At 49.4% G+C, this 17,561-nt stretch overlaps 1 protein-coding gene across 1 annotated transcript; it reads right to left on the bottom strand.

Annotated features, from left to right (window-relative positions):
* Nucleotides 1–743: 743 nt before the first annotated feature.
* On the bottom strand, nucleotides 744–17,519 carry MMAB (metabolism of cobalamin associated B). The gene is made up of 9 exons (XM_043987235.1): nucleotides 17,276–17,519; nucleotides 13,547–13,608; nucleotides 11,483–11,576; nucleotides 11,222–11,279; nucleotides 4,966–5,038; nucleotides 4,603–4,700; nucleotides 4,009–4,073; nucleotides 2,504–2,563; nucleotides 744–1,180 (listed from the first exon to the last, which is right to left on the bottom strand). Exons 1-9 carry the CDS (start codon nucleotides 17,407–17,409, stop codon nucleotides 1,087–1,089), a joined length of 738 nt encoding a protein of 245 aa, XP_043843170.1. The 5' UTR covers nucleotides 17,410–17,519; the 3' UTR covers nucleotides 744–1,086.
* Between the last annotated feature and the right edge of the window lie 42 nt (nucleotides 17,520–17,561).

Genomic DNA, 17,561 nt, shown 5'->3' with positions numbered 1-17,561 from the left:
CAGGTCTCTTAATTCCCAAGTCCTTAATTCCTGGGCCTGTACCATGATGCTTGTTTTCTTCCTTATTAATAGCTGATGAGGCTCATTTCCTCCTAATCACCCCCAGGCAAAGTTGTGAATTGCAGTTGGTAACTCTGGTAAGTCTAATGAACCCAGATTTCTGCTTTCAGATAAAGCCTGTGCAGGCCTCTGGCCACCACTGGGCTGCTCCTTTCTCCCCCAGACTGGGTCGGGAAGGCTGCAAAGGGTGAGGATTATAAACTGCACTGTCATCTTGGGCCTTTTTGAGGGAAGGGGGCGCCGATCTGGAGGCATTATCCAGGGGCACTCAGTTTCCAGAGATCCTGCCTCAAAGGCAGGCCTGATGCAATTGGGACGAGGGGTTGCTTTTCTAGAAATGGTGTGTCTAGCTCTCCAGCAGGAGCCCCATTCGTTTGTGACAGGGCATCCGTGGGGCCGGGGCAGAACTGTGAGCTGCCCCTCCCTCCTCCACTCGGACCAAAGGGGCCCAGTATTTGTCAGCAGCCCTTGCCTGTAAATCTGCCTAGCCTCGGCCTCACGCTTCGTGGGTGACGGATGGCTTGGAGGTGACTACAATCCCAAATCCTGCTGGCTTTTCCCTTTATAAATGTGACATTTAGGGCCCCTCTGGCACAGGTAAATCACACTGACGGGCGGAGGTGCTCGAGTGCTCTGCTGAATCCTTGTAGGAGGAAGGCCGGCCATGGGAGGGCACATGCATGTACACGCGGGACTCAGGCGTGCCTTTTATTCTGTGGCCACCTTTGGCATCTGGCCTACGCGGGTCTGATAGTTTTGTTTTCAGAGACGCTAGGCCTCCCCATCACTGGGGGTGCTGGCTGCTCAGAGTGGATGAGGATGAGACGTGGAGGGGGCCGGGAAGGGGCTGAAATTCGATCTGAGTAAGGGGGAGGGGTGGGGCTGGGGTTCAGGCTTTTCATCAGGACAGTCCTGGGTCTGGACGCTACACATGGTAACTCCTTCCCCCCCTTGCTGTGATGGGAGAAGGAGGGCACCGGCCTTCCTCTTTACAGGATGTCCCCAGCGTCCCTCAGTGTCCCAGCCTTAGGGGCAGGGGTCCTGTCTTCGGTATATCTTTTCTTCCCTCCCCTCCTTCATGGCTGTATATCGGGCCAAAGTGAAGAGATAGTCACTGAGTCTGGAGGGGGAAGAGAGAGAGAGGCAGAGTCAAACAGAACATCTCCAGAGAGAGCAGTGCTAACTGATTCCCAAATTAATGTGAAAAGCGGACGTTTAAATGTCCTATTGGTCCCTAGCAGAACTTAATGGTGGTGGGAGGTCCTCGGCTAACTCCAGTTTGATGAATTGGGCATGTGGTGAATTATCGTCAGAGCCTGAGGCTGAGGTCAGTGCCAGGGCTTCTTGCCCAACAGGCTTCTTGGCCAATAGCATCATCCTGACTGCCCGGCAGGTAGGCCCCTGGCACATGGAACAGGGCCAGGAGTCTAATGGACGGGCCAACTCTGGGCATCTCCACGACTGGACCTGTGAGTCAAAGAGACTGAGGACCCTCAGGGGCCACCTTGTCCAGCCCACACCTGACTGAGAATTGCCTCCTCCCAACATCCCAGACAAGTGGCTGTCCAGCCTCTGATGGAGGGACTTGAGGGGCTGGGGTTCCAAGGTCCCTTCCATTCTATTGCTGTTAGGAAGTTTTGCTCACAGGGAGCCTATCCCTGAAATGGGTGTAGGCCCATTATTCCTAATGTACCACCTCCCAACAGAAGTGACTTGTTAGCCTTGGAAAGGGGGCACATATTCACTACTGTGAGGGAGGCAGTGCTGAGCACAGGAAAGAATCCTGGACTGAGGGTCAGTGTCCTGGGTCCTTGGCTTGGCTCAACCTATGGTCACTTTGATCTCGGACAAGTCAGCTCCCTCTCTGGGCCTCACCCACTAAATGGGGTTACTACCACCTTCCCTCCACTCTCAGACTGCTGTGAGGACCAAGTGAGATCATGGATGGGAAAGGCCTTCACAACCCTAGGACAACCCAAAATGTCAGCTTGTCATGCCAAGCATCATGCTTCTCCATTTTTCTTTTTTTCATGAAACATCGAGGAAGCACCTACTAGGTGTAAGACCCTGTGTGCCCTTTCACAAAACTACCTTGTGTTAATTTTGCTGTGTTCTGTAGCTGTTCTGCGTCCTTGTTAGAATGTAAGCTTTCTGAAGGCAGAAATTGTTGCACACAGTAGGTGCCTAATAACTGTTTGCTGACTGAATAAGATGCCTTCAAGGGGCATCAAATGTCAGAAACAACATGACCTTGCCTGTGTTTGTGCCCTCTAACTGCCCAAACTGCTTTGATATTCAATGTTTACTGATCTGTTCTCATGAAGGTTGGAGGGTAGCAGGGAACAGGGCCCCCGTTTCCAAATGTTGTGAAGAGAAAATGCTAAGCTTGGCACCAACAGGGGAGCCACTGGGGGAATGGGATTCTTTCCAATGGTTTTATTACCTGTTCAAGAATTTGGCCACATTCGCATCCGTCTGCCCAGCCTGGACTAGAGGAACCACACTAGAAGGGGGAAGAAAACAAGCAGTGACCTTCAGTGCCACTCCCCTCACCTTCCCTCTCCTCAGGGCTATCTTCTGCACCTGCTTCAGCTCCAACGAGGGCCAGTCTTTGACCCCATGCTACAGCCTGACTCACAGTGCTATGAATGGGCATAGCATCAAAGAAGGCTCATGACTTATCCAAGGTCACAGCACAGTGCACAGAGGGCTGGACTTGGTTGTCAAGAAGACCAGCAATTGAACCACGCTTCAGACACTAACTAGCTGTGTGACCCTGGGAAAGTCACTTTAACCACCGTCTGCCTCAGTTTCCCCATCAGTAAAAAGAAAGTGCCAAGAATAGCACCCACCTCCCAGGGTTGTAAGGATCAAATGATACATGTGTGAAGTGCTTTGCAGACCTTAAAGTGCTATTTAAATGCGAGCTATTCTTATTAATGTTAATTGTTATATTATTATTGTTATCATTGTGATCAGTGGCAGAGCTCTGCCCAGATGCCATCAGCTAGCTTGCACTGTCCATGGGAGACCTCTCTGAGAAGATCCCCAAGCACTTATACATGATCCAGAACAATGGGAGTGTGGCTTTATTTCCTGGTCCCTCCTCAACTCCACTTGCTGGCTCACATCAGGGCTTCATTTCCCTCCCCATCTCAGGGTGCCACAGCAGGTGCCCACTCAGCAAACCTCTTCACTTGGATTTATGACCCTAAGTGTTTAATGTGACTTGCAAATGTGACATTGGAAGGTTTTTCCTTTTTTTGCTTTAGTTCTTCCCTTTTCTATGACATGCGTCTCCAGACTCTGAGGTGAGGCCTAGGGCGTTACCCTCAATGGCTCACTTGTGGGCTCACAAATGTTGGCTGAATGAAGGTGTCCCCCCCACGAGCCTTTTTTCTACAGCTTCTGCCACAAGCATGGGCATCGGGCGTCCCGGGGCCTCGGCCAAGTCTCGGGCTCAGATTCAGAGAAGGCCAAATTCTCCATTGTACAGATGAGGGAACTGAGGCTCAGACGGGGTGAGTAACTGGCCCAGGAGCACAGTGATTAAATAGCAGCACCCTTGGAGCGAGAAACTAGGTTTTCTCATTCCTTCCCCTTCTATGAAGGATGAAACTGAGGCCCAAAGGATGTGACTTGGCCAAGATCACAGCGACCGAATGGAAAACTCAGGACTAGAATCCGGGTCTCCTGAGTCTCAGCCACTCAACCATCATTCACTCACTATCCAGTCATTTAGTCATCTGCTCTCATTCAATCATTCATCTATTCATTTATTCTTTCATTCACTCATTTGTTAGCTCAATCACTCATTCACTTGCTCACATTCATTCATTCACTCATGCATCTCCTGATTAAACCCTGGGCTGGCTGCTGCTCACAAAAATAAGGAGGACATTTTCTCTACTCTCAGGCTGCCCCTCCTCCCATCCTCCCGTCTCTCACCGTCTCTCAGCCCTTCGGCACACGGCTCGGCATACGTGGAGTGCTGTGCTGCTCTTGCCTCCTGACTGAAACAGAAAATGAGATGTTGGCTCTGACGGGTGGGGGGTGCTGTAGTTAGTGGGGAAAAGGCCCGGAAAGAGCCACAACCCTGGCCTGTTTCCAAAAGCCACGAAGAGGGCAGCCACCTGCCCTCATTCAGCGTGTGCATGTACATGCACACACACAGACACAGAGACACAGAGACATACACACCACACAGACATAGACACAGGTACACACCCCCAGACACACACACACATATACCACACAGACACAGGCACACATACCACACACACCCCACCAGACACAAACACAGACACAGACACAGAGACACACAAATACATATACATACACGCACCACATAGAGACACACACACCACGCACACCACGTACACAAACACAGATACACACCACGCACACAAACACAGACACACACCACACAGACACAGGCACACACACCACGCACACAAACAGACACAGACACACACAGACACACATACACACACATCCCAGGTCTGGCCAAAGTCCAAGTGATTCAATCCCCCCAATACCTACGGGCAGAATGAAGGCTGTGAGGGCAGGGAGCTGGCTGGTGTATGCATCTATCCAGCGCTCCAGGTCCCGGACGGCATCCTCACTGAACGCTGTGCGCCCTGCAGAGGGACAGAGGGAGCCCAGGGAAAGCCTCATGAGGCCACTGCTCACTGCAGAGCCTCAGGCAGAACGCTCGCCCTTCCCCAGGAATGGGCACGGCTTCTCCCCTCCCTCCACGGGCATCCCTACCATCCCATGGCTGGGTTCCCGGCCCATGCAGAGACAAAGCTTCTCCTGGACAGAGGGCCCAGGCCGAGAGAGTGTGTGCCCAGATGCCCAAAGGGAGCCGCTACCTCTGTAAGGGTCAGATAAGGAGAGAATTACTCAAGTGAGCCTCCCTGGCGGAAGACAGTGGTGTGGCAATGGCGGAGCCGGCGTCCTGCAACCTGCACTGGACCTGGGGAAAGCAGCAGAGGGTAAGGATGACAGAGAAGGGAGAACAAAATTCTACGTGTGGAGGTGCCCAGTACGGAGGCCGCCCTTTGTCAGGGGCTGCCAGAACCTCCAAGGAGCAGGCATCAGAGTCTAATCAGCAAACTCCTCTTGAACCTTCTGCCCCTTCCCCAAACCTCGCCCTGCCTGAGGAAGGGGTTTGTGCGGGCTGCCCCCCCGGGGCTGCAGGAGAACAAGGCGATGGCCTCCATCAGCAGAGGCGCGGCAGGGTCTGAACGCCATCATGGGCTCACACGCGCTTTAGGCCGATCCATTCTGAAGCTGGCATCCTTGAGCTGCCCAGCACCGACAGGACTAAAACCCAAACTTTATCTGTTTTCTAAAGGGCTGGGGTCCACCAAGTGTGTCTGAACGTCATCATCTCTTCTTCTGATTCCCTAGTAAGCTTAGGTGGGGCCTTCTGTGGAGGGGGAGGGGCAAGGCGAGAGGGGGGAGAAGGGGAAGAGGAAGGGGGGAGGAGAGGAGGGGGAGGGGGAGGAAGAGGGAGGGAGGAGGGGGAGGAAAAGGAGGAGGACCATGAGGAACTCCACAAAGGGAGCACCAAGTGTGCCTGTGACTATTATGACCACATAATAGTCCTGGATTCAGGAGGACCTGAGTTCAAATCTGGCCTCAGACACTTAACAATTACTAGCTGTGTGACCCTAGGCAAGTCACTTAACCCCAACTGCCTCACAAAAAACCCCAAGAAACCAAACAAAAAAACCTCCTCGGCCCGTTGGGTCACTTCCGCCTCCTCCCCTTCCAAGTCTCAGTTTTTTCCTCTGTAGAAATGAGCTTTGGAGTGGATGGCATTAGGGCCCCTCCCAGCTCAGAGGCCCTCTCACAATGCTCTCAGGGCACCTCTATGCTGAAAACCTGAGTTCTTGAGCCTCAAATCAAAGTGTAGACAGATGTTCCACCCTCCCCTGGCCTTGTGTGTCCTGGTGCCCCCCTCTCCAATCTGCTTTGGAAAACTGGCCAGGACCTGACCAAGGAGGGGCTGTCCTCACTAACAGACCCTCAGAGACGGAAGGGGCCTCAGCCGCCAACTAGTCCAGCTGGTTGGTACCAGAAATCTCTGCTATGACATTTCCACCCAATTGGCATCGGCTTCTGGCTACAGAATTCCAGGGACCAGAAATTCACATTCCCCTCTCTGGGACAGCTGGAAGAGGGAGCTGTTCCTTCCAGAGACCTAGAATCTGTCTCTCTTTGGCTTGCGCTCGCTGCTCTCCTGGTCCTGACACCTGGCACTGAGCAAAAGAAGGCCACTCCCTCTCCCACATTACAGCCCTCAAAATGTCTGGAGACGGCAATCCCGTCTCCCCAGCACAAAGCCTCACAAAGCACCGTCAGAGGCAAATTTAGAGTGTTAAATGCCTAAGTCAATAAGAAAGGGAGCGAGGAACTTAGTGACTCGAGTCTGCCCTTGTAACCAAGACAACAGTAAAGATGAATGCGTGTGACACAATTACCCCCCAAACAGCAATAAAACAAGCCCTGGGGCTGCAAAACCCACAAAAAGACGGGCTGAGATTACTTTCCAGATTAAAGGGGGCCGTGTTGGGCTGCGAGCAGAGTCCAGCCCTGCAATCTCGCCAACACAGACCCCAGACATGCTGCGTAAGAGCCTCTGAATCAGCCGCAGCGCCTGTGCCTTCTGGAACTAAGCTTACAGTCAGGTGAGAGGGCTGAATGGCTGGCCGGGGGTTGGGGGGGAGAAGAGGGGATACAGGGGTTCTTCGGGACCTGAGGAGGAATTCAGCTATTCCGACCCAGCAGGGAACCAGGAAGAAATCGTGAGTAGTGAGAGGCCCAGGTCGGGGAGGGGCGCAGGCTCGTCAAAGCTGAGAACCACAGCACACATTGTTCTGCTGGCTGGTTAACTAGCAAGTTGGCTTGAGGTTATCTTAGGACCAGAGAATAGGCCAGGTGAGAGAAAAACCTGCCCTCCCTCAAACCAAAACACTTGGGACCCTCTGAAACTTGGGACAATGTAGTTTGGAAGTAGGGTCCCACCGTAAGAGGGAGTTAAAAGTCAAATAAAAGACGGCAAGATGAGCAAGCAAAGAAAGGTGAGAACTACTGAAAGTTTCTTTAGTGACAAGGAAGATCGAGGTGCACCCTCGGAAGAGGACAGCAACCTCAGGGCCCCTACATCCAAAGCTTCCAAGAAAACTACGAATTGGTCTCGGGCCATGGAAGCGCTCAAAAGGGACTTTGAAGAGAAAGTAGGAGAGATAGAAGGAAGATTTAGAGAGGTGGAGGAAAGAATGGAAAGAGAAATGAGAGCGATGCAAGAGGGTCATGAGAAAAAAAGTCAACAGCTTGAAAAGTCAAATGGAAAATGAGATAAAAAAGCTCTCTGAAGAAAATTATTGCCTAAGAATTAGGACTGAACAAATGGAAGCTAGTGACTTTATGAGAAACCAAGACACGGTAAAGCAAATGCAAATGAATAAAAAAATAGAGGGCAATATGAAGTATCTCCTTGGAAAAACAGCTAACCTGAAAAATAGGTCCAGGAGAGATACTTTGAAAATCATTGGACTACCTGAAAACCATGACCGAAATAAAAGTTTAGACAGAATCTTCCAAGAGATTGTCAGGGAAAATTGCCCTAATATTCTAGAAGCAGAAGGTGAAATAGAAATGGAAAGAATCTACCAATCACCTCCTGAAAGAGACCCCAAAAGGAAAACCTTCAGGAATATTATAGCCAAATTCCAGAGCTCTCAGGTCAAGGAGAAAATATTGCAAGCAGCTAAAAAAAAGGAATTCAAATACTGTGGAACTACAATAAGGATAAAACAAGATCTAGCACCATCTACATTAAAGCACTGGAGGGCATGGAATATGATATTCCAGAGGGCAAAGGAACTGGGACTGCAGCCAAGAATCACATACCCAGCAAAACTGTGTATAATTTTTCAGAGGAAAAAAATGGGACTTCAATGAAAAAGAGGACTTTCAGGCATTTGTGATGAAAAGACCTGAACTGAATAGAAAATTTGACTTTCAAATACAAAACTCTAGAAAAGCATAAAAAAGTAAACAGGAAAAAGAAATCATGAGGGATATTAAAAGATTAAACTAGGAGGACCTGAGTTCAAATACAGCCTCAGACACTTGACACTTAATAGTTGTGTGACCCTGGGCAAGTCACTTATCCCTCATTGCTTTGCCCCAAAACAAAACAAAACCAAAGATTAAACTGTTTACATTCCTACTTGGGAAGATAATACTTCAAACCTCATGAGAACTTTCTCAGTATTAAGGTAGCTGAAAAGAATATACAGAGGACACAGGTCTGAACTGAATATAAAGGGATGATATCTGTAAAGAATTTATTTTTTATCCTTGTTCTTTGTGGGGCAAACAGGGTGGGGTATCTTATGTTTGGGGCTGGATTTGGGCTCGGGTTCTCCTGGGTCCAGGGCTGGTGCTTCGTACACTGTGATACCTAGCTAACCCATGATGACATCTTTAAAATAAGGTTGAGGGGTAGGAGGAATGGACTGGGGGAGGGGGAAGGGGAGAGGTAGTTCACATGAAGGAAACAAGAAAAAAAGCTTATGGAGAGGAGGGGAAGAGGGGGAAGGAGTGGGGGAATGAGTGAACCTTACTATTATCAGAATTGGCTCCAAGAGGGAATAACACCCATACTCAAGTGGGTATAGTTAATATATTTTTGCCCTGAAGGAAAGTGAGAGGGGAAGGAGATAAGGAGGGAGGGAGAAGAGGGGAAGGAGAGAAGAGCAGATAGGGGAAGGGAGCAGTAAAAAGCAAAACACTTTCAAGGAAGGTGAAGATGTTCTGCATAACTGCAAATGTATGACATATTGAATTGTTTGATTTCATATGGAAGGGTTCAGGAGGGAGGGAGGAAGAAAAATTTAGAACACAGAATTAGCTCAAAGACCTTAATCTCATCAGAGCGGGCTCAAGGCTCCTCCTGGGGGGAGTTAATCCATTTAACCCTACAGGAAAGTAGAAAGGGAAGAAGATAAGGAGGGAAGGGTAAAAGAAGGGAGGGCAGAGAGGGGGAGGGGGCAGTCAGAAGTAAAACACTTTTGAGGAGGAATAGGGTAAAAGAAGATAGAAAATAGAGTTAATATCATGGGAAGGGAATAAGATGGAGGGAAATAGTTATGATGATTGACTAACGGCAAAATGTATGGTACCTACTTTGCTGGGCTATTGTGAAGAAAATTCTTTGTCAAATTTAAGGCACTATATAAAGTTATGATGAACAGGATGCTATCAGAAAAACCTGAAAAGACCTACGTGAACTGAAGCAGAGTGAAATGTACTGTATACAAAATAATAGCAATCGTGTAAGATGATGCGCTGGGAAGCATGTGGTTATTTTCAGCAAGGCAATGATCCAATATAACCCCGAAGGACTTATGAAAATTGTAATCCATCTACAGAGAAAGAACTGATGGTATCTGAAAACAGATTGAAACACGTTTTTGGGTTTTTTTGACATTTCCTTAATCTGAAGTTTTGTTTTTTATCTGTTTTCTCTCACAACCTGGCTAATGTGGGGATGTTTTCCATGATTACTCATGTATAACTTATATTGAATTGCTTGAGTTCTTGTGGGTGGCGGGTGAGAAGGGAGGGAGAAAGAGAAGTTGGAGCACAAAGTTTTAAAAAACTGATGTCAAAATTTGTTTTTACATATACTTTGGAAAATAAAATTCTAAATAGAAAAAAATTTTTAAAAAAGATGAATGAGTGAAATTTTAAAATGGAAATAATAAAGAAAACTCTAGGGCTGGCTTTTTAAACAGATCAACAAAAGTAATAAATGAAGGGGGGAGAAGAAAGACAATCAGCCCAAATTAGAAATGACAAGGTGAAGGCAAAACATTTTTAAAAATTAGACACAGATCTATGTAGTAATCTAAGAATCTAAAAGACATGACTGCTTATTTACAAAAGTACACCATACCAAAGTAGAGAATCTAATCCAAATAGGCCAGTCTTAGACAAATCAGAAAAATCTGTAAGAAAGTTACCAAATCCACAGATTCATAAGCAAATTTGACCAAATCTTAAAAGAAAAAGTAATTTCTATACTACATAAACTGATCCTACAAAGAAAGAAAAGGCTATATGGCTTGGAACCCTAAACCAGGCAACAATAAGGCTGAAAAAGAAAATTGTAGGCCAAGATCATTAATGAATACTGACACATCATTTCCAATAGGATAATAGATTTAGAGGTAAAAGGGGCTTTGAGGTCATCAAGGTCAAACCTCTCACTTTATTGAGACCTAAAACACTGAGTCCCGGAGAGCTTAAGTGACTTGCCTATGATTACATATAGCTAATAACACTCAGGAATAGAACTGAGCAGCAAAACAAAAACGATATTGATAATGACCAAGTATGATTTAAAACTGGAATGCAAGGATGGCTAAGATCAGGATAACAATCAATATAGTAAATCTTTTCAACACAAGAAAAAAGGAAAGACTACATAATTATACCATTAGAAGAGAAAGCCTTTGATAAAATATTGCCTTTAGTGAGGTTCAAAGCACTAAGAAATAAAGGAAAGGAAGGATTTATTTCCTCCCTATGATAAAAGGCATATATTTGAAACCATGAGCTAACAGCTCTTCTTTGCTGAGATCAGACAGTGGGACCATTGTGTTTATCAAGCAGCCACAGCCCCAATACAGAGGGCTAGTCCCTGAGCTGTTCTCACACCAAGCCTAAAGGGAGAAGCCAGGGGTAGCATTGCAGAATCACCCCTGGCTTGACTACTAAAAAGTACCCCCCAACAGAACCCCCAGTGGAGCTGGTTTCTATATACTGGGTATATTGCCAACAGAAGCTTCTTCCCCTGGCTGATTATGGCTTGGACTGGAGGCCACACTTCAGAGAAAGCAGGAAGGTAGATTATGATTGATCTATATGGCGAATATAGGTCAAACCTGATTTTTTATATCAAAAAAGCTGGGCTGACTTACAGCTCACAATATGGGGTAATTGATGAGTCTTATGGTCCCTTTCTGGAGAATGTCCCCCAGAGGGGGACAATGTGAGGGAAGGAGGGAGGCCAGCCACACCTGCTGGCCTAAGCCCACTGCCCAGGTAGTTCACCATTGGGGAAGCTGGGAGGACTCACTTTTTCAAGTTCATCCACGAACGTATGGCCTTTTTCTGTCATGACTTCGATGGCAAACCTAAAGGGAACAGAGAAAACACTGTTCTTAGACTAGTGCCCTAGAGTTCTAGTGTAGACCCCTCAGCGATTCTGGGCCACCCAAGGGGCTCCAGGAAGCAGGATCAGAAGTGCCCCTGAGAGGGGGCACAAGGTGACTAAAGTCACTGGCTACTGAAGTGCCAAAGGCAAAGACAACTTGCAGCCCAATCATGTCTTACTTACCCAATGGCTGAACTTAGTTCATCAGTTGTTCCCAAGGCGTCAAACACTTGGTCATCTTTCGGTCTCCTTTCCCCAGTGAAAGTGCTGGAAAAACCTGTGGGGAAAAAAAGATAACAGAGATCAGGAGTTTGAGTAAGCCATGGGGAGCAGGGAGACAGGACCCTAGCGGTTTCCCTGCAAGGGCTTTTCCCATAAACCCCTTCTGTCTGTAACAGTGCCTCTGACTTGACAAAGCATCTGCATCGAGTTATTCTAAGCATGAGGGAAGTTTAAAGGGCAATGAGACACTTTCTTTAGAATGGGGAAGGTCAGGGCTGGGAGGGGCCTTAGACCATGGGATGTCAGGGCTGGGAGAGAACTTGGGAATCCAGATCCCCACATTTTCCACAGGAAGAAACTGAGACTCCAGAAAGTGGGGCCTTTGTAAAACTCCGAAGGTAACACGCCTCATTAGTAGCAGATCTAGGCCCCCAAATACCAGTCACCCGATTTTAAGTCGCAAGAAGAAAACAAAACAGCGACCCAGATAAATAATAATAGTTAACGTCCATAGAGCGCTTCAAGGTTTACAAAGTGCTTTACACATATTCTCGTTTGATGCTCATAACAACCCTGGGAGGTAGATGGTATTATTATTCCCATTTTACAAATGAAGAGACTGAGGCAAACAGAGGTTGAGTGACTTGCCCAAGGTCCCACAGCTAGGAAGTATCTGAGGCTGGGCTTGAACTTGGGTCTTCCTGACTCTCAGTCTGGTGCCCTGACCACTTTGCTGACCATCCTTAACTTGGCTATAATGCAGACAACAGTTAATACCAAACTTTGTTCCAAGAGCAAAATTGGACAAACAGAAAAAGTTCTGATTGTTACACAAAGAGATTTCTAAAAACTAGCTCCACTAAGAAAGGGGACCCAGTGTGAAAAAATAAACACGAACTGCAATGGGAGAAAAGAAGGGAGCAGAGGGCCCGGGTCACGTAGTGAGCTCCCACGGTGCTCTTACCTTGTCAGCCGAGGGCCCAGGATGTCTGCTGGGGAGGGGTCATGGATCTCCCTTGTACTAACCCCCAGTGATACGAGTGATGAGTTGGACTCTAGGCCTGGCAAGCCTGGGGTGGTGAGGACATTACCCTGGGGCTTCATTTCCAGAACTCTCACCCAGGCCCTCATCCCCAACTGGCCTCTTCCTTAATCTGCCATTTTTTCCTAAGCACAATAAAGTCCAACTTCTTTGGGGAGTATTTATTTCTGCCTCTTTTTTATTTTAAATCTTGGGGGTCTACTGTAAGTGGCTTGCCCAGGGTCACACAGCTAGTGTCAAGTGTCTGAGGCTGGATTTGAACTCAGGTCCGCCTGAATCCAAGGCCAGTGCTTTATCCACTGCGCCACCTAGCTGCCCCATGTCTCAGAGTCTTAACCCAAGGGAGGATGTCTTTGTTGGGGAGACACCTTTTCTGGGGTCCTCTGGCTTGATCACTGAGGATGAGGAAACTGAAGTTCAGATAACCCTTCTCAAGTGACCCAGCTAGGAATCAGCAGTGGAACAGAATCTGCACTCAGATCGGTGGCTCTGTGTTGAGCCTGCATCCATCCCAACACCTGATTCAGATGTATCCACATCTGTGAGGCTGATGCCTGCCTCGTAATTAGGAAATAATTACTCAGAGACAGGGCTGCCCACGGGGCTGGGGAAAGTGTGTGTGAATGGGATGCAGCGTGCCGCAGAATGAATGGGAGGCCCGCAGATGAATGGGAAGGTGGATTTGAACAGAGGAAGAGAGACCTGAGCAGGAAACCAACATGCACATCACTGATGGCAGCAAGACAGGGAGGCGGCCCCAAGCAGTCCCATTGAGGGTACCCAGAGGTGACTCAGAGGGAGGACCCCTTTGTTTCCTCTTGTCAGCTAATGTTCTCTGCTACAAGGGAAGGTGAAGTGGGTTGGGAAGGGGGAATTCCTTCAGAAACAGAGGATACTAAAACCCAGAGCCGTTGATGCCAAGGGGGGTAAAGCTGGGTTGTGACAGGTTCCGGTGCTTCCCGCCGGCGGGTCTCTCACGCTACCTTGGTCTCCCGTTTTGGTGTAAATCTTGGGCAGCTTCCTTGTCTCTGATGAAGATGGTGGCCTAAGGAGAAATCGATGATCCACATCAGTCATGTGCTTAGCGGTGGTTATCATGTCTGAAGCCTGCTGGGCACCAGCCACTCCCAAATATACACGAGACACCACTTCTGCCCTCCACGGTCTTACAGACCAAGAAACGAGGGGAACGGGGGACAGATTTACTGGGAGCCTCGATGTCAGGGGTCTCCCACAAGCTGCCAGAGGTTCTTACCAGGAAAGAGATCAGCAAAGCCTCGACCAGCTTATGTGCACGAACCTCAGGAGAGGCAGTGTGGAGTGATGGGGAGGGCACTGGACATGGAGTTGGGAAGGCCTGCGTGGCCCTGGGCAAGTCACTTTTCCTCTTCTGAAAGGGGAAATAACAGTAGCACCTGCAGAACAGGTGAGGATGAATGAGATCATGTGCTCACAATAAAGTGGGGTTGAAATGTGAGCTGCAGCCCACTGGGAAGAGGTGGATAAAGGGACGTGTGCAAAAAGGAGAAGGGCTGGCCGGACGGGAGGCTGTGTGCTCCCCCGTTACCTTGCCTCATGTAAGGGAAACTGAGGAAGAGAGGCTCGGGATGGGTAGGCTTGAAGGGCTGCAATGCGCTTCACCTGGCGTATCCATGAGAGCTGTTATCATGGGTGGCCACAGAAGCCAGGGGAGGCCACTGACATTGACTCCCTGCAGACCCACTCATCTAGAGATCCTTTCCACTAAATCTGAGATCGATGGAACCAAGAGGTGGACAGTTACAGATGTGGCTGGGCAGTCACGTGCCTGGTTTCGTGACAAAGAGCAACTGTGACTCTCTTCCAAGTGGAAGCCCCGAGGGGTCCCACACTAATCTTGGTGGGGCTGCCGCACTGCCCAGATGCTTTGCAGAGACCCTCTCTTACACAGGCCTCCAGACAATGGTGCGACATTGCTATGTGTAGCTCTGTGCTGTTGGCTGGCCTGGCCGAGCCGAGTCTGGCTTCCACAACCTACAGCCCAGTAGGCCCGGGAGTGTCTCTGAACTCTGGCCCTGCTGCTGAGGCCATCCTGGAGTGGTCCCCAGGGCCAGCCCCTCTTGCAGGTGATCGGGTGGGAGCCCAAGGCCTCTTTTGTCGCTGGGAAATCAGAAGTGGGCCCTGAGCTAGAGGAGGGAGACGGGGTCAATGCCCCACTGAGGCAGCACCAGGGCCCTGGCGGAGCCTTCGGACCCAGCTGTGATGTTGTCAGTCATTTCTCCCCCCTCTCCCCCTGCAACATACACTCCTCCCTCTTCCACCTCTCAGACACTCATTGCACACTGGGCTCTGGCACTTAAAAAAGGTCCAGCTTCCATTTCCATGCTTATTACACATGACGTTCTCTCTCCTTCCTTTCCCCACTCCAGCCACACTGACCTATCTGCTCATAGACGATGTTCCATTTCCTGCCTACATGCCTTTGCCCAAGCTGTGCCCCTTATTTCTACAGCCTCCCTTCTCCATGAAGCCTTTCCTGATCCCTCAGCTGTTAAGACCCTACCCACTTACTGTGTATTTATACACACATTCACACACACTATCCGTCTGTTCATCCATCCATCCATCCACACACGCACACACAAGAAGGCATATGTAGTGTTTCACAAACCATATATAAAAATATATAATATTTATTAAAAATGAAATATTTAAATCTATTATATATTATGCAATATATTTATAAGTATTAAATATTAAATACATTTTTGTACATACATACACATACATGAGAAAGGTTTGTGAAAGACTGTACACATGCCCTCTTCTCTCTGCCGCTCACATGAATTTAGCCTCTGTCTCTATGCTGATGATTCTCAAATTCACCTGTCCCGTCCCAACCTCTCTGCTGACCTCGAGTTCCCTATCTCTCCCTGCTTCTCAGCCATCTCTAATGGGATGTCTCACAAACAGCCTAAACTCAGTATGTCCAAAATGGAACTCATCTCTTTCCCCCAAACCCTCCCCCTTTGCCCTTCCCTATTCCCTCTGAGAGTACCAGCATCCTCCTGACCCCCCAGGCTCACACCTAGGAGCCATCCCGGACTCCTCACCATCTTTAGCCCCCTGTATCCAAGACATTGCCAAGGCCTGTCAATTTCACCTCTTCAGCATCTCTTCTCTGACATTGCTGCCATCTTGGTAAAGAACCTCATGACCTCACACCTGGGTTACTGCAATAGCTACTGGTGGGTTTGCTTGCCTTAGGTCTCTCCCCATTCCAGTCCATCCTCCAATTCAGCTGCCAAATGGATCTTCCTAAAGTGAAAGTCTGACAGTGTTATTCTACCCCCATTCTATTGACTTCCTATCGGCTCTAGGATCAAACACAAAAGGTTCTGTTGGGCATTCCAAGCCCTCCATAACCCAGCCCCCTCCTCCCTCTCCAGTCTTCTCACACCTTCCTCTCCAACACACCCTCTTTGATTCAGGGACACTGGCTTCCTTGGCTGTTCCACGAACAAGGCGCTCCAAGGCTCTGGGCATTTTATCTGGCTGCTCCCCATGCCTGGATCACTCTCCTTCCTCCACTCCAACTCCTGAGCTCCTTGGCTTCCTTCAGGTTCCCACTAAAACTGCATCTTCTACAGAAAGCCTTCCCCAAGCCCTCTTTGTGTATGTGTGTGTGTGTGTTTTTGGTGAGGCAATGGGGGTTAAGTGACTTGCCCAGGGTCACACAGCTAGTAAGTGTCAAGGGTCTGAGGCCGGATTTGAACTCAGGTCCTCCTGAATCCAGGGCGCCACCTAGCTGCCCCTTCCCCAACCCTTCTTAATCTCAGGGCCTTATTGCCTATTGATCAAGTATGGAGCTTTCTTTGTCTATATTTGTTTGCATGTAGTCTCCTCCCACCAGATTGTAAACTCCTTGAGGACAGGGACAGTCTTTTGTCTCTTGTGTGTGTGTGTGTTTGTATTTTTTTTTGCAGGGCAATGGGGGTGAAGTGACTTGCCCAGGGTCACACAGCTAGTGTCTGAGGTGAGATTTGAACTCAGGTCCTCCCAACTTCAGCACCACCTAGCTGCCCCTGGAGGTTAGTTGGTTTGTCCAGGGCCACACAATCAGCAAATATCTGAGGCAGGATTTAAACTGGGGTGTGTGTGTGTGTGTGTGTGTGTGTGTGTGTGTGTCACATTGTGGCCACTAGGACCCCGGTCATCTTTGTAACAGCATCACTCCTGAGCATCAGTGTAGCCAGAGTATGCAGAGCTGGCCTCAAATCGGGAAGATCTGGGTTCAAGTCCTGGTTGTGTACGAAGCAGCTCAGGACACAAGTGTCTCTTAGATGACAAGCTGCAGAGGAGACGATGCCCTGCCCAATAAATGCTTGTTGGCTGCCTGATCAAGGCGGTCGGGACTGCAAGCGTCTTGCATTGAGTTAAGTGGTGGCCGGGCAGGATTAGAACCCGCGTCTCAGGGTTCTCCATCCTGGGCTCTGTCCTACTGAGGCACGTGGAGAAAAGAGGAGGGGGGGAAAGGCCTCCTTCCTCCCCTTTGGTCGCCATAACGACGCCGGCTGGGTGTTGCCATGGTGACACCGGAGCGAGGCTACGTCGCCGCCGCGCAGACGTCACGAGGGAGGCGGCATTATCGAGGCGAAGCGGCGGCGAGGGGTCGCTCACCCCTCGGTGGCTGCCCCGGGGCCCGCTGCCTGCCTGAGGATCCCGGCACTCACCTTTCGGCGCTTTCCCCTTGCTGGGATCCGCGGCTCTGCCTTCGGGAGCACCAAAGCCCCCGCGCGCAGACGAGACGGGCCAGGCCCACGTCCAGGCCCAGGCCCATTTGGCCGCCCCTACTCCATAGAGCCATCGCGGCCAGCCTGACCCTGCCCGGCTCCCGTACCGCCCCCGAGGTCACTCCACCCGCCGCACCACCGGGCGTCCTCGCTGTCCGATTGGCCAATGCCTCTCAGCCGAGGGCCGACCTGCCCCAGAGATGCACTGACGATTGGTTCCGGATGC

The sequence above is a fragment of the Dromiciops gliroides genome, chromosome 1, assembly GCF_019393635.1.
Source record: "Dromiciops gliroides isolate mDroGli1 chromosome 1, mDroGli1.pri, whole genome shotgun sequence".
Lineage (NCBI taxonomy): Eukaryota > Metazoa > Chordata > Mammalia > Microbiotheria > Microbiotheriidae > Dromiciops > Dromiciops gliroides.
This window is presented reverse-complemented; position numbering and strand designations above follow the sequence as displayed.